The 16,444-nt window shown below is 45.1% G+C and overlaps 1 protein-coding gene across 2 annotated transcripts in view; it reads left to right on the plus strand.

The window, feature by feature from the left end:
- Positions 1 to 16,444, plus strand: part of LOC147443508 (Molecular chaperone Hsp40/DnaJ family protein) — a 70,770-nt gene that overhangs the window by 19,449 nt on the left and 34,877 nt on the right. For both annotated transcript variants that reach the window (XM_086526317.1, XM_086526318.1), the window contains exon 2: positions 14,478 to 14,546. In XM_086526317.1, coding sequence (XP_086382443.1) covers positions 14,478 to 14,546 — 69 coding nt within the window. The remainder of the gene's footprint in view (positions 1 to 14,477; positions 14,547 to 16,444) is intronic.

The following is a 16,444-nucleotide window of genomic DNA, read 5'->3' on the forward strand; positions in this document are numbered from 1 at the left end:
GAGAGATAGAGGGAGAAGAATATACGACACCAGAATGTTGTCAAAACCCTCCTCCGAAGGCCCCACTCTCTATAGCGAGAGCGGTCTACTATTGATTGCACAATCTCTACAATGCTTTGGACTTGCCGACTGTGTCGACGACGACGAGACGGGTTGGAATCTGAAAATGCTAATGATTGAAATCGGCAAATCTTTATCTATTGAATTCTGACTCTACATCGGTGACGATGTCGATGACGACGATACGACGACGACGCGCTGAAAACGCAGATGCTGAAATCTGCGTTTTCCGGGTTGAATCTGCAAACTTCGATGGATCTAACCGTGCGGCGAGGATCTGCTACGGGAAGGTGAGATCTGCGAGGTTCGGGGGTTCCACTGTGAAGTCTGACTATTGAAAACTGAAAACGCTGATGCTTCTTGGGGTTCCGTTGCGGTTAATCTGCAAAACGCTGAAGTGTTATGCTGATGCAAAAATGCTAGGGCTGAAAATTGTCTCCTCGCAAAACCGCTAGGGCTTTTGCTGGTTCTGCTGTCGCCAGTTGTCTTGCAAATGCAAAATGCTAGGCTGATTTGTTGTTCTACTGTCACTAGGAATCTGCAAGTGCAAAAACGTTGGAGGTTCTGCTTGCAAAAAATGCTAGGCCTTTTGGTGAGTGAAAACGCTAGAGTTGTCGCGGGGGGGAGTCTTGCTGAGAAGTTGCCTGATGAACACCGGGTTCCTGCTGCCTCTTCTGCCAGAAAGTGTCAGCGCTAGGTTTCTTGATATACTTGCTTAACAAAATTACCTGCACCTACTCTTGGGCACTGACGGCGTGAGTAGGGATGTCATAGCTCTTGTCCAAGCTATGCATGATAAAGGTGATAATCTTATTCTTCCTGTTTGGACAAGTAGTGAAGTTGAGATCACATATTGTCAAGTTTGGTTCTTTGCTCTTCGTAGGTTTGTAGTAGTATTCATTTTTCGATTTCATATTTAGCTTACGTGAGGACTTAAGAACGTGTTCCGTTATAAGTTGTTGTGTGAAGTTTGATTTCTAGGATTAAGTTTTTAAGATGTCTTATCCTTTTTTTTGCTTAAAGTTGAGTACTTGTTTTAAGCCAAGTAAGTCGCGTCAACTTATTTTACACATGCCTTTTCTAAAAAACATTTTTAAGTTAATAATGTTTTGTTTTATCTCGTTTTGTTTCGTAGCAAACAAAGTGATTTAGTTTGTTTGTTTGTTTTTTTTTTTTCTTTTCTTTTCATGTGTCCCTTGCTTTTATAGTTTTATGAGTCCTTTATTCCCTCTTATAATTCGTGAGTTCAGACTATTCTGAACTTATGAAGGTATATATATTACCCTACCTAGTTCCCAACAAAAGTCACTTTAATAAGTGAAAAATGTCAAAAATAGGGAAAATAGATCTATGCATTGTAAAAATGCTCCTGATGGGTTTTGATTGAAATTTGATGGTCATGCTGTGTGCAACTAGAGGATATGCATCTACTCTAAGTGTCTGGACATGCACGGTCTGCGAACAGACTCACAAAGGTGCCATATCACTTCCTATTCTAGACCGACTTGACTGAACTGAACCCTGGTCTTGTTGTAGCTTGTCCACGGACACATAGGGTTGGATGTGTCTTGTGACAGGCTGTATTTTCCTGTTTTGGATCATTTTGGGCGGAGCGAACTCGTCTAGACGTTTGTTAGACGCTCCCGCACGCAATGGGACAGTTCCCTTGTAAATCGGACGAGTTTTCACGCGAGAAAACTCCGTTTTCACCATCATTCGCGATGGAACTGTGTGTACTTGAAGGGGATTAGCAATTAGCTAATCCGATTCTTCTACAGAAGGCTCTTGCCTTGGCAAACGTGCATAAAACCCCCAGAATTGTACACGGTCATTTTAGAAGCCCAACTAGTGGGGCATTATCATATGTGCAAAGGAGAGAGAGAGATGCGCGAGAGCAAATGGTCGCGCTACATAGAGCAAGGGAGAAGGCAAGGTTTCTATTAAAGCTGTGATCTCCTGTATCCATTACTTGCACAGACACTGTAGCACACTTTTTGAGCCAAAATCAGCATAGAAACAGGGGACCTGAGGACGTGGCCCTAATTGGTTGGGATTGGACAGGAGACGCGGGACGAGACGCAGAGGGGTCCCTCACATGGGACGTAGAGGGTACGCGTCTCAGGACGCGGTTCCCTGGTGACACATGCACGGGGGGACGCGAACAGGGGACCCCACACCTTTTCTCTAGGCTTTTATGAGTCTTGAGCTATATGCCAATGTTGCCCACTAGACTCTACTAATCCACTCTTCACTTGTACATCATTACTTTGTTCCCTTTGTGTATGCTGATTGATCATCACGTCAACGTGTGTGGCGCATGCTCGCGGCGTCCTTACCGCATGTCATATTTTGGTATTTATGAGTGCAAAACCCACTTTTTCTTTGCAATCTTGTGCTCTTAGTGTTAGCTAGTATAGAACAAGGGTTTTCCAAGACGCGTCCCTTGGCCTGGCCCCCGTCCCCTGTTTTGCCCCGTCCCCGTCCCCGGGACCCGACACGTCCCCGTCCCCATGTGACTATGAAAATCAGCCTCCCCTCTTGAAATGGGTGCCCTCTCTTCATGCAGGTTGGGAAAGTTGCTTTGGAGCCGCCATGTGTCCAGTTTGCCTCTTTAGAGTTAATTCCTAGTACCCATTGACTTATATGTGTAGTGAGGGGGCCTAAATGACTATGAACTGAGCCTAGACACCTTTTTATTGCTCGGATTCCAATGTCGGTTGGCCCGACCAAATCGTGGCGACAAGGCTTTCCCGTCTGTGGGTGAAACTCTCGGCCTTCCCACTTTTATCGGGCTGAAATTCCTTCACTTTAACCCGATTTCGGCAACATAAACACAATAGAAGTCTCCACGGACAAAATCCGAAGTACATAGTGACTTTCCACGCACTTTACAAAACTTGGCGAGAAATTACAGCACGCTGAATTCTCCGTTTTGCGCTCCGATTCGCGTGTCGATGACTTTTGTGGATAGCCCTCGAGCTCTTGGACCTATAGGGTCACTTGCCCCTTGAATTAGACGAGATTCCTTGCGGGAAATCTCTCCAAATTGTCTTGTACAAGCACCCAATGCTTTCCCGAGGCTCCCCTGGCAAATAAACGATCCGACTGCTTTCACCTAACCCTCGGCAAGCTGTCCCAAACCTGTAATTGCAGGTTTTTTACCCAATTTCATCAGCATAACGGCGCAAAAAATGCCTGTAGGTTAAAAGTACATGTCAAGGAGACTTTCCCTTGCGGTATGAAAGCTTTCCAATGAGCTACAAGTCAATTTCAGCATGCTGTAATCCCTGTTTTGTCATTGTCAGGTGTTTAAAGCCCTTTTTAAGCATTCTACGGCTTTTCCGAGGCTCCCTTGGCAATGTCCGTAGTTTAGGTGTGAAACCCTTAACCTGCAAAAAAACACAGCAGGCTGTATTTTCCTGTTTTTTGGGCGGAGCGAACACGTCTATGCGTGTGTCAGACGCTCCCGCACGCAATGGGATAGTTCCCCTGCAAATCGGACGAGTTTTCACGCGAGAAAACTCTCTGTTTTCACATTCCTTTGCAACGAAACTGTGCGTAGCTGAAGGGGATTAGCAATTAGCTAATCTCGTTCCTGTACAGAAGGCTCTTGCCTTGGCAAACACGCACAAAATCCCCAGAACTGTACATGGTCATTTGAGAAGCCCAACTAGTGGGGCATTACCATATGTGCAAAGGGGAGAGAAAGATGCGCGAGAGCAAATCGTCGCGCTACATAGATCAAGGGAGAAGGCAAGCTCTCCATTAAAGTTGTGATCACCTGCACCCACTACTTAGTACTCACACACACACACACTGTAGCACACTTTTTGAGCCAAAATCAGCCTCCCCTCTTGAAATGGGTGCCCCCTCTTCATGCAGGCTGGGAGAGTTGCTCTGGAGCCACCATGTGTTCAATTTTCCTCTTTAGACTTAATTTCTAGTACACACCGACTTATAAGTGTAGCGAGGGCCCCTAAATGACTTTGAACTGAGCCTAGACACCCTTTTACTACTCGGATTCCAGTGGCGGGTGGCCCGACCAACTCGTGGCGATGAGGCTTTCCTGTTTGTGGGTGAAACTCTCGGCTGTCGGCCGTTTCACTGTGGCCATACAATGTGCGACCATTTGCAACTTCAAAAAGAGGGTCCCAAAAGTTAAATAAAATCATCGGAAAGAAACCAACAACTAAGGTTAGCAGTTGCCACATCCTCGTCACAAGGGGTGCTGACAATGGCAACTTATATAGCAATCTTAGTAAATTGCCACACCTTGACTGTGACAAATAAGTAAATAAATACCTAAAAGCCAAACTAAATAATGGGATCACATTGGGCAATTAATTTGAGATGCTAAAACTCTCTGCAGCTCACAGTAGACATCAATAGTGAGACCAAGTCGATGAAGAAGCTACCATGGACACCCGAGTAGTTGTAGATTAGTGGATACACCTCGGATTTGCTAATCCTCAACTTTGTACCTTAGAAATTGCCATCTTGGTCCCCAAAGTTGAGTTGGAACCAAAGAGAATCCCTTGAGCATCGGTTGCCTTATAGAAAATTGAACTATAGACCACACTATGTCCAAGAATCCCCATTCGGGAACTGTGAACACATCATGTTCAAAAATACTTTCGATATAATGAACTTTGAAACAGATCCTGTCGATAATCCGACCAACAACAATGGATTGGTGCACTCATCTATAGTGTTTTACATACGTCTGATGGGTTCCCTGCTAGATGCTTGTGCCTTGAACTCCGACCTACGGATTCAAACACCGATAACTTGAACTACAACACAAGGGTCGAAATTAATTATAAGGAGCACTGTTTGCCTCTCTCTGCCACTCACAAGCCTCTCTTTGGCTGAAGCTAGTGGTAGCAACTGCCCTTTGACTAGAAATCTGGTGTTGTGGCCACTGTCACGTGCGCCATGCCGCATGCCGATCTCTTCTGTCAAATCTTTATTACTGTCATCTCTGTTCAGCTTGCCTGTGTCTTTTTCTATCTGTGAGTTCCTGCTTTTGCCTTTGGCTTCAAACTCCCGAGCCAAACAAAGCGTCATGTCACATTTAGACCTATGTCCTCTAGTGCACTCGTCCATTTGCTTTTGGCTTCACAATCTTGAGCCAAACAATCTGCCGGTTTCCTTGAGAACTTTTGTCGAGCATAGGCCGCTAGCTGGATGGTCGATCTACTATCCATAGCCAATAGTTGGTTTTGGTGGTGGTTGTTGCTGGCGCTCTTAGGGCCTTTGCACACCTTCCAGCTTATTCAAGAGGCCTTTGTACAAGCCCTCTTAGGGCCTTTGCACACCTTCCAGCTTATTCAAGAGTCCTTCCCAAGCCCGTATCGTTCCAAGTCCCAAGGGGTGCTAGCGGTTCAAACCACTTTTCAAGATAGGCTTCAAAGAGTTCCAAGCTTGCTAACTCCCGATCTTTTCTTAGGCTTTTGCGATCCAATGTACAACCTTGTTGCCCTATGCTGCCCAATGACCTCTGCTCATGGCGTTTTAAAACACTGCGTCATCAAGAGGCTGTGGCCGACAATCTAGGTTGTCATTGTTGTCAAGTAGTTCTGGGAGTAGCGTTTCAAAACACTCCGCGCAAAGGGGGGCGCCACCTTTTGCCATCGCTAGGGGGAAGCCTTGCTGTCGCATTTTAGAACGTTGTCAAAATGTTGTCCATTCTGGCCTCGTAAGCCGTGCGTCTCAGAACGCTGATCACCTCCACGGCTCCGGCTGCAATTCCCCTAGCGTTATAGAACGCGTGATACAGGGATTGCCCTCCTTTCTCGTTGTCGACAACGATTGTTGGTGCCCAAGTTGGCTAGCGTTTTACAACGCCGTCAACGTTGCCCAGAGGGTCAAGAAGCTGCACTACCTTGTCGGCCTGCCTTTCAAAACGCTAACCGTTTGAGCGTTTCCAAGTGCCGTTCCTCTTCACCTCCTCGCCGTGATGCTCTCTTCCTTTCATGTGCACATCTAACCCTATGTGCATGTGGACAAGCTATCTCAGGTCTAGGGTTTTGGTCAGCTTAGGAAGTGTTCTGGCACCTTTGTGAGCCTGTGCGCAGGCCGTGCATGTCCAAGCAATTAAGAGTAGTTGCATATTCTCTGGTTGCACACATCATGGTCATTAGCATGACAATCAATACCCATCATGAGCATTTTATAGTGCACAAAACGCATTTTCCCTATCTATCCATTTTTCACTTATTATTAATAAGTGAATTTGTTGAGAAACTGGGTAGGGCAAGTTTGCTAAGTTCTGTAAAAGAAACCTAGTGCTAGCACTATCTGGCAGAAGAGGCAACAAAAGTCCACCAACTTACAGTGCACCTTCTTAGCAAGACCAGCAAGAGGCCTAGTGTTTCCAACCAATAGAAGATCAAGACCGGCGTTTTGGCTACAGTTTCAGCCTAGTGTTTTCAGCAGTACCAGATCAGCCTTGGCGTTAGCAGTGACTAGATCAGCCATGGCGTTTTTGCCACACATCCAGTGGCGTTTTCAGGTGTAGCACTTCACCTAGCGTTTTGCAGATTTCCGGCGTCAGATCAGCCCTAGCATCAACGTTTTCAGTTTTCAGCACTTGGACAACGCAAGCTCAGCCCCTAGCCTCGCAGATCTCACCTACCCGCAGGAGATCCTCGTCGTACCGTCAGATCAGCGAGCATTTTCAGATTCAGCCTGTTGTTCGCAGATTTCAGCATCTGTGTTTTCAGCGCATCGTCGTCGCGTCGTCACCATCGCTGTCCTCACCGACACAACGTCAGAATTCAACAGTTAGCAGATTTGCAGATTTCAGTCCCTAGCGTTTTCAGATTTCAGCCCGTCCTGGCCATCGTCATCATTGTCATCGACATCGTTGGCAAGTCCATTGCATCTAGACCATTGTACCAGTTTTGTGCAATCAATAGCATATACCTCTCTCGCCATAGAGAGGGGGGCCCTTGGAGGAGGGTTTGAGAACCGTCTGGTGTCGTATTCTTCTCTCTCTCTCTCTCTCTCTCTCAGCACCTTCATTCACAATGTCATTCACTTTGTTTCTGATCATTGCACTCTCTCACTAAAGGAATGGAAGGCTCTCCCTTCCGTAAGTAAAAGGAACCCTTAAGCACAGTTCGGAGCACTCATCTTGAGCAAAGTTCAACATTCACTTCCGTTGCACCTTACATTGGTATCAGAGCTTTGGCAGTGTTCTGTATCACTCAAGAACCACAAGAAATTTTTTGCTTGTTGCGGTCGCACGTAACCCACTGGCCTCCCCTTGTTCCTCTTTTCACTCATTGCGAGCGGACCGTGCACTTAGTGGCCGGCCAATCGACGTAAGGTGGGAAAGAGCAACCTTGGCGTGAGCGCAAGGTCGCCAAGGGGTGCGCCCGTAGGGAAGAGTCGAGCTCGAGTAAGAGAAAAGCCTTCTCTAACACAGATTGCAAGCTAAAGAACTCAAGAACCTCAAGCACTTAAGAACCTCAAGAACTCAAGAACCCAAGAACCTCAAGAACCCAAGTTCCTCGTGAACTTAAGTACCCAAGATCTCAGTGTATGGTCATCACCCGAAGCGGAATGGATACTTTGTGTGAAGGTGATGAGCATGGAGGTGGTGAAGAAGAATTTTCCGCACCAGGTGGTTTTTCCGACCCTCCCCCTTTCCCATCTACGCCAACCTTTGATCGCGAGTGCGAGCAAGAGCGCTTGGCGGCCGAAGAAAGAAGGGTAGCCTTGGAGTGTAAGCGTGAGCGTGAGCAAGCGCGCTTGGCGACCGAGGAAAGAAAGACAGCTATTGAGCTCGAGCGTGAGCAAGCACGCGAAGCCCAATATATAGCGGCCTTGGAATTAGAACGTGAGGCGCAGAGAGACCAACGCATGCAAGAGTTGGTCCTACATGTACTCACCTCGAAGTCCGCGCCACTCAAAGAATTATTAGGTAGCACAAGTAGAGAAGCGGATTCCAACAATCCCGTCACTGAGAAGTTGACGTTCAATAAGTTGACGGTAAGATGGATGCTAATGTTATTCATTCTGGTTGCATCAATTTAATGCTTACTTTGCGACAACTAAGAAAACAGGAAATAGCAAGGTTTTGACGGCAACCATGTACCTTACCGGTGATGCCATTAATTGATATCACGCATGCGAAGAGGCGCACTTGACCGTGCACCTAGAGGAAGCCGAAGAAGGCGTGCTCCTTTCCTTCAATTAGGCAGACCTCCAAGACAAGCTCAAGGCGCGGTTTATGCCACCTCAGTACCTAGCACGGTTGAAAGACGATTGACACAGTCTCAAGCAAAATGGAATGCCAGTTATGTCTTTCTCTAATTGTGTTTTGCAGCTCGGCACCCAATTACGCAAATCGGATGATGAGTACAAAGAGGCATTCTTTTATGGCTTGGACGAGTATATCAAGTATGATGTGGAAGTACTCGATCCAATAGATCTCAACAAGGCGGTTGCAATTGCTCTCGCACAGGAGATGAAGCACAACAAAGGAAAGCCGAAGGAGAACAAGTCTTCTCACAGTACCTCTCAGACTCCTCAGAACCCATAGAACGGTAAGAACGGTAACTCTTCTAGCCAATCTTCCTTTCATCTTTCGGAAAAGAACTCTCAAAAATGAATCTAAGGGTAAAGCTAACATACCTGCTAAACCTAAGCTCACCCCATATGAAAAAGCCGCGCAAGGAATTGTAGGAGGATACATTACGTCAAAAGAACAAGTCATTTATTCTAAGGAAGGTCGATGTTATCAATGTCTCGCTAAGGGTCACATAAGACGAGATTGTCTTAAGAACGAACCTAAAGAACCCACAAAGGAACCCACAGAATTCACATCTTCTATTAATGCAATTAGAGAGCACACTAATGTGTCCCAAGTTTCTCACGATCATGCCAATGCATCTCTCATGCATCGTTATGGTTATGTGAATGGTCAACGCATTTTGGTCTTCTTTGATTCTGGTAGTATGCATGATGTGATTAGCACACTGGTAGTAATCCTCCTAGGATCCTAGACACTCCTATCTAGACATAGGTGCAAATTATCAACTGCGTTTTTGGCCATGTTTCTTGTATCAGACTTGGGCACCCCAAGTTGAGAATCTGGCACGACACACGAGAGAGAATCACTTCAAAATACTTGACACTGAAATCACAGTGCAATTGAGTCAACACGGCCCGACGTAGTTATGTGCTTAGAGAGATTGGCCTTAAAGGCTAGCGCCCCTTTCGGTTTTTCTTTTTATATTAACGTTTGAGCAAAGTACAGTTGCTTGCGGGTCCTCTCTGTTTCAAGGCTCGTCAGCACTTCTGAGCCAAAGAGTGGCCCGGGGTCTTATTTAAAGGCCCTTGGCTATGGAAAAACAGTTACATGAAAAGCTTTCAAACTCAAAAGCAACATCTCCCAAAAGCTGGCAGTACGAAACGCGGAACTTCCTTACTGCTGTCCGTACAACCCCATAAAACATGGAGCTTCTGTATGGTCTGCCACGTCAGCTAGCGTAAATTGCGGCGTTCGTATTGCTGTTCGCCAGTCCTTTTTAACCTTTCTAGTGTTCCTAGGGCCCCATCGGACGAGACTCTATAAGTTCAACCCTACTGCTCTGCGGGATCTTTTGGAATAGATGCAGCTAAGCCAAAAAGCCTCAAGGTAAATTTTCAATATCTGAGGAGTATCTGCTAGGTCCTGCTCCTCCATCCACTTCGCATCCAATGCCAAATAGTTCTTGAATTTTACTAAGAACCGCCGAATCACTTTACCTTTCACTTTCCTTTGTTTTGGAACGAGGCTCTCTTCCACTTCAAGTTGCTCATTTGGCTCTCTGTCAACTGGCACCTCACCCTTAAAAGATTTCAAGAGACTTACATGAAAAGCATTGTGAATCTTCCAAGTGTGAGGCAACTTGAGTCTGGAGGATCATTATTTATCTTTTTTTGGATCTGGAAAGGGCCATAACACCTCTTGCTGAGCTTTGGAAAAAGCCGTTCCTTTCCCTTTCGTTTCCTTAGGTGTGCCTTCTCAAAACGTAAGAGCACCCAATCATCTTCCTTCAACTTCAAGTTGCGTCTATGTTTATCTGCTGCCTTCTTGTGCCGTGCTTGAGACTTTTCCAGAGCCTCGCGAACCTTGGCAAAAGCGGTGTCCAAATCCCTCGTGTACTGATCTGCTTCAAAAATCTTGTCCTTGGTGCTTAGAAATGGAGGGACCTTTTTAGCACCTTCGACTACCTCAAATTGCACCTTCCCCTTCGAAGAGTGAACCGTGTTATTGTAGGCAAATTCCACCAAAGGCAAAGTACTTTTCCCATTGAGTCTTCTGATCCGAAATGTAAGACTTCAATAAATCCAAAACCATTGCATTGGCTATCTCAGATTGCCCATCTGTCTGCAAAGGAATGAGGATTGCCGTAACCAGTGAATCCTTTCAGCCAGCGCTTGTGCAAGAATTTGCCCCCCTCATTTCTCTATGGCGTGCGACGAATCTCTTGCCTGTGTTTCCCCTTCCCCGGCCATGGCAAAAGAAGCACTTCCTCCTGCGCCCAACTATCGTATATAGACGAAGTTCCAGAGGAACTCTTGCCGGAAAACCCCCTTTTGCAAACGAAGTTATAGTAAGTCCCGACGAATCTCGCCGGAGAATTCCCTTACACACAAAATGATTGCGATTCCAGATTCTCCTGCTCAGAGCCATAAGTAATAATTATCCCAGATTCTTCTACCCCAAAGTTGGAGCCTCTTCTAAAGGTGGTACCCGTTCCAGAAGTATTAGTTCCCGCTCTCGAAGTATTAGAAACAGTTGCTTTCGATCACAAGATGGCCGGATAACAAGATGGCGAGTACCCTTAGTCGTGTCTTTGTCTCTGAACAAATGTAGTGGTGAATGATAATTTTTCAAACTTGAAGATACTAGTCCGTACCTTCAGCAGTGCAAAGGATAAATCAGATGCAGACTCTTGCAGCACGACTTCAGTCGCTGCAATTGAATCTTTGGACACAACTTGTTCTATCGATAAATCTTTATAGATGGATATACCTCCAAACACTACTCTGTCTCAGTCTACGACATCCCTTCCGACTGGTCACACCCCTTCAACTAATGGTTGCAGCTCTTTGTTTAAAGGATGTGTCTTCGTCTCCTATATAAGGAGCCTATTGTACTCAATTTTCAAGCATTCATTCAATCAATCAAATATGAATGTTCTCATCTCTCTTGAGTCTCAGTTTCATCTTAAGTATGAAGTTTTAGTCTTAATTATAGGATTAGCGCCACTAATCCTCACACGTATAATATCCACGCCATCAGTGTTTACGCTTAGGTAGTTTTATGTGTGTGGGTCTTCATTATTTTAGGCTCCATTGGACGGGGTCCTAAAAGTTGGGATGTCTTTATTCGCGTACTTAGCGAGGATTTGTAAGTTAATGAGAACTTCTTCTTCTTCTGTTGCTTTTAGGGTTTAAGCCCCTTGGTTGGGATATGCAAATCAGTAAGAACTTCTTCTTCTTCTATTGCTTCTAGGGTTTAGGCCCCTCGGCCGGGATCTACAAGTCGGCTAGGGTTGGGTCTGGGAAACCCTAACCCGCCAGGTCTTCAGTGGCTTGATATGTTAGCAGTTTGTAACATCGAGGGCAATTACTATTCTTTCAAGAGGGGGGTATTTCACAAACTAATAACTTGGCATGCCCAAACTGCAGGATGTTTGATTGATAGGACACTTGGGGGTTAGGGTTAAAAACCTAACCCCAAACAACTTGTAGATTATGACCGAGAGGCCCAAAGGGGGTTAGGGCTAAAAACTTAACCCTACCCAATTGACAGAACCCGGCCAAGAGGCCTAAGCCCTTCGAAAATAAAAGTAGGGACCCAAATCGCGTAGAAGTGACACGTGGCAGCGTTGTATGATAGCCCCACATTTTGCGCTAACTGCTTGCATGGCAGTAAAGGACTTTCGTGTTTTACGGAAATTGCCCTGGGGGCGCTAACTTGTCCCTAGTGCTTTTACAATAGAGCTTTTCATTGTATACTTTTGGTTAGGGACTTTTTAATAAGTTTCCAGGGTCTCACACTTGGCGGATTAGCTTGGGAGCATCGTAAGAGAGAGGACCCTTTGACATTGTACTTCTGTGAAGGAACAAAAAAGAAATATTGGAGACACCAATCTTTGGGGCCAGTGCGTCTTTGCTCAGAACACCATTAGGCCGTGTCGGCTCTCCTCTCTCTCTCTCTCTCTCTCTCTCTCTCTCCCCCTCTCCCCTGTTGCAGTTCAATACAGTTGTGTGTAGTATCTCACATATGTTGCAGTAAATCTTTGCTTTGGAGTGTTCAAGGCTATTACACCTCCCATAAGTATGAGGCAGTTGGGTTTTTGTGATGCTTGCCCATCCCAGCCTTGGCCTGTTATATCGGCAAGGGCTGTGGGCACACTTTCAAACACTAGATTTGCCACCCTCACTAGGGCTTGCGGTTGTAGATGGTTACGAGAGGCTGATCAGCGCCCCCTCCCCCCCCCCCCCCCCCCCCCCCCCCCCCCCTTCTCTCTCTCTCTCTCTCTCTCTCATAACAGGTCTTGAGTTCACTCTGTCGGATAGATCTTTAAGGTCTCTTGGGATTGTTTCCTACGATGTTAAAATTCTCTTCTTCTTCTTCTCATGATTCCTCACTATGTCCACAAAAGTGATGACATGGCATGCTACCTGCTTGCTGAATAGGGGCCTCAGTTTGGGGTAGCAGGTAAACGTAAGCAACATGTAGCTATGTGGCCCAGGTTTTATAGCACATTTGTCATTGGGAATTCCTTAAGAATTGAATAAATAATGTACTCCTTCATTTGTTGTTTTTGTTTGAGTTTGAGTATGTGTGAAAGATAAAATGATTGTAGAAATGTGTCCTGGTGATGTGAATCTTGAGTGACGCTATTTACTGCATCAAGACATCTGTGAGAGATCAGTGCGGTCCAGATTTGATGCTTAAATAAGTCATAATGATCACGGTTCATGTCTAAGGTCCCGATGGGAATAGTAATGTGTATGTGATTATGATTGTTTAGTGACTTGTGTCTTTGTAACAAGTGCATGTTTTGAATTGGTCAAATGCATGTAAGCATGGAGTCAGTGTCTATTGAGCTATTTTTCTGTCCACTATTTGTTTTTCAGGCATAAGCGAGGCCGATTACTCTTCTTTTGTGTGTGTGGGGGTGTGTGTGTGTGTGGGTGGTATCTCACAAAAGTGATGCATGGCATGCTACCCGCTTGCTCAACGAGAGAGAGAGAGAGAGATGTGCAAGTGATGACAAGGCAGTCGGTACGATTGATGATGTGGCAGCCCGCAAATCGTGGCAGAATATACGGTGGAATTCTCGGTGCTTGTGTGGCACTAGCCAGCTAATATTAGCAACGGAAAGCAAAGTTGGGCGCCCTATTTTTGAGTCATTGCTTTTGGGTTAGGGCCAGCTTTTTGTATCGGTCAGTGTAACGGGGAACGGGCGGAACGCAGCCCAAACGTTCTGAAATTCGGACAAGTCCCATTCCCGAAACGGAGCCGGGAACGGAACGCCGTTCTGGAACGGGGTGTAACCGGAATGGAGTTCTGGAACGGGGGGAATGGGGCGGAATGTGAGGCATGTGGGGCAAAAGAGTAGGCATTTGTGGGAAGATCTGGGGCTGTGTGGGGGACATGTTTGGGGCAGTTTGAGGTACTTTGTGTTGCGACTCCTTTGAGTTTTGGAGTTCAAGTGTTAAAGTTTTCCAGTTCTGTTCGTGTGTTGTTGTGAGATTGCCATCTTGTCAGTGCCAAGCCGGTTACACACTCGCCCAATCTCATGCATTAAAGCATGCTGTAATTTTTAGATGAATTTTAAATCTATGTGCCATGCTCTATTTGTTGTCTGCAATGTGCCTGTGCATTTGTCTGGTGGTGCGTGGAATGGTGCTATCTGTAAGACTTTCTCAGGTAGGTTTTGAAGTGTTGCTGGGTTGACATGCGGCTGTGTAAATGCTTTGTGTGTTGCTTTCTTATTGGTATGCCATATCAAGAAAAAAATCTTCACTGGTACGCATAACACTGGCGCAATTACTGAAATTAAATGACGAAACAGAAGTTATGTTTTCTTTAGGTACTATGTGATCTTTTGAACTTTAAACGCTCTGAGCCAGTAAGGAGCTATTTTAAGGAAGGCTATAAGTCAAAAGTATACTTAACTGCTTGATGACAGAGAGCCAGCTCAGGATTCTCGATTTGTAAAGTTCTTTGGCATTATGTTTATTTCATACTTCTGCATTCTGAAAATCCTTTATCAGTTTGTGTTTCTGACAGATTGCAACAATTCCAACAATTCAAGACTGCCTGCTTTATTTTCATTTTTAGCTAGCTGGCTCTGTCTTTCAAAGTGTGGCTAAGCAGGGTCTCCTCTGTTGCTTTTCAGTATCACCCAGATGTGAATAAGGAGGCAGGGGCTGAAGACAAGTTCAAAGAAATCAGTGCTGCATATGAGGTTAGACTCTTTTTTTTCTGTGAAAGTGATGATGTGGCCATTTCTATTCTATTTTACTGAATTTTTAGGAGGCAGAGGCAGAGGAGAAGTTCATTAATAAGGTTCATTTTACAAGCATGTGCTTAATGGTGTTCTCTGTAAAGGGCGTGTTTTTAGAGTCATCCTTTGCTGCTTCTAATAAAAGCACTATCAACATTTTGTATGGCTACTTTAGTTGCAACTTTTGTGCATTCCATTTTATTTCATCATGGTCATTGTGTGGGTTTTGTTGGTTGCTTATGGGTTCGTGCACTTATATGTGCATAGAGAAGTGCAAGTTATTCTTTTGTTGTGTCGTATATCTGTGGTTCTTTGTCCCTTGCTTTGTGTGGAGGTGAATTTCATCGTAGCATCTCTTGTAAGTGGGACATAACGTACTTCCCCCCTTAAGAACCATTGATGTCCTCATCAATGAAGTGGGGATACTGGCTTTCAAAGCTCTAACTGATGCCCAAGTAGCAAACTTTTTAGATTGACCCTAATCAAGTACTCATCATAAGCTGTTCGGCGCGAATGGCGGGTACAATGATCTAAAACAGTCTTTGGTTCTCGAGGAATATACTCAGTTTGGATATCTTCCCATACATATTCCTCGAGGTGCAACAATGCCAGCTTCACCTAATTTTTCTTTAAGGCGGCTGACATAAAACACTGGATGTACAGTAACATCCAAAGGAAGAGCTAGTTTATAGCCAACTTGGCCAATTTTCTTTGTGATCAAGAATGGACCTGTAGCAGGCTACAGTGTCACTTTCACAGGACACACAGTTAGTACAGTTGGTCTGGTTTGGTTCACACTGGACTCTCTGGGCTGGGCAGTGACACGTGGCAGGGATACGAACCGTGGTCTATTGGACATCGTGGCCAGGTCACCATCACCACTCAGCTTAGCGATAGACTTAGATGGCTTACATTTATGAGCCGTCGGTTGCTCTTTATGGTGGTACATGTGAGCATAGCAGCTAAAATATTTAGAATACACGACATCCCGTATTGAAATGTACAATACGTCTCATAATGTTTTCTATTCTAACATTTTTTTGCTCAAAACGTATGTCTTTTTCTAGTTGATCAATCGTGTTTTAGAGCTTCATGGTGCTTGTTTATGTATGCTATGGTTAAATATTGAAGAGTCATTGAGGAGGTCCATGAACCGCTTCATTTGTTCTTATTAAAGTATCATATCTAAAAAGGTTGACGTATTTAATTTTTGACTCTCAGAAATACGTCTAGTACGTGTATTGTACACCGCGTATTAAACGTCCCGTCCCGTACCGTAGTTGCTATACATGTGAGTAGTAGCTATGGGGTCAGGATTGTCATTGTTTTCATATATGGTCCAACGTTGTCGTCTGGAGCAGCGAGTCTGCACCATCCCTGCACAGCACGTCTGCACCATCCCTGCACATCTGAGCCTCGACACCCCCATATTGTATCCGTGAGTTCTGGGTTGGAGCTGAGTGTGTTGCCACGCCAGAGTTTGTATCGGTTCTTGAGATAGTCGAGCCCATATGTTTTGGTCTATTGCTATGTCTTTGTGTTGATTAGCGGTTATCTATTGTTTCCTGTGTTTTCATTCTGTTTTGAGTGAGATGTCACGCACATAGCACTGAGGAGCACCCACTGTAGAGAGCACGACACACTATCCGCGCTACAAGACCACAAAATCTAGATGAAAGCTTATAATGCTTTCCAGTCCGCATGGTCTTGGAATCCTTGGGTATCTTTAGAGTCTAGAGTCTTTTGATTAGCATAAGTAGTAACTCGATCACGAGCTGTCCTTATACTATCCTTAGCCAATTCGAGCATTTCCTGCATATCATACAAAAAATCTCGAGCTTGTCAATCTTTGACTTTCT

The sequence above is a fragment of the Adiantum capillus-veneris genome, chromosome 13, assembly GCF_014529385.1.
Source record: "Adiantum capillus-veneris isolate H3 chromosome 13, ASM1452938v2, whole genome shotgun sequence".
Classification (NCBI taxonomy): domain Eukaryota; kingdom Viridiplantae; phylum Streptophyta; class Polypodiopsida; order Polypodiales; family Pteridaceae; genus Adiantum; species Adiantum capillus-veneris.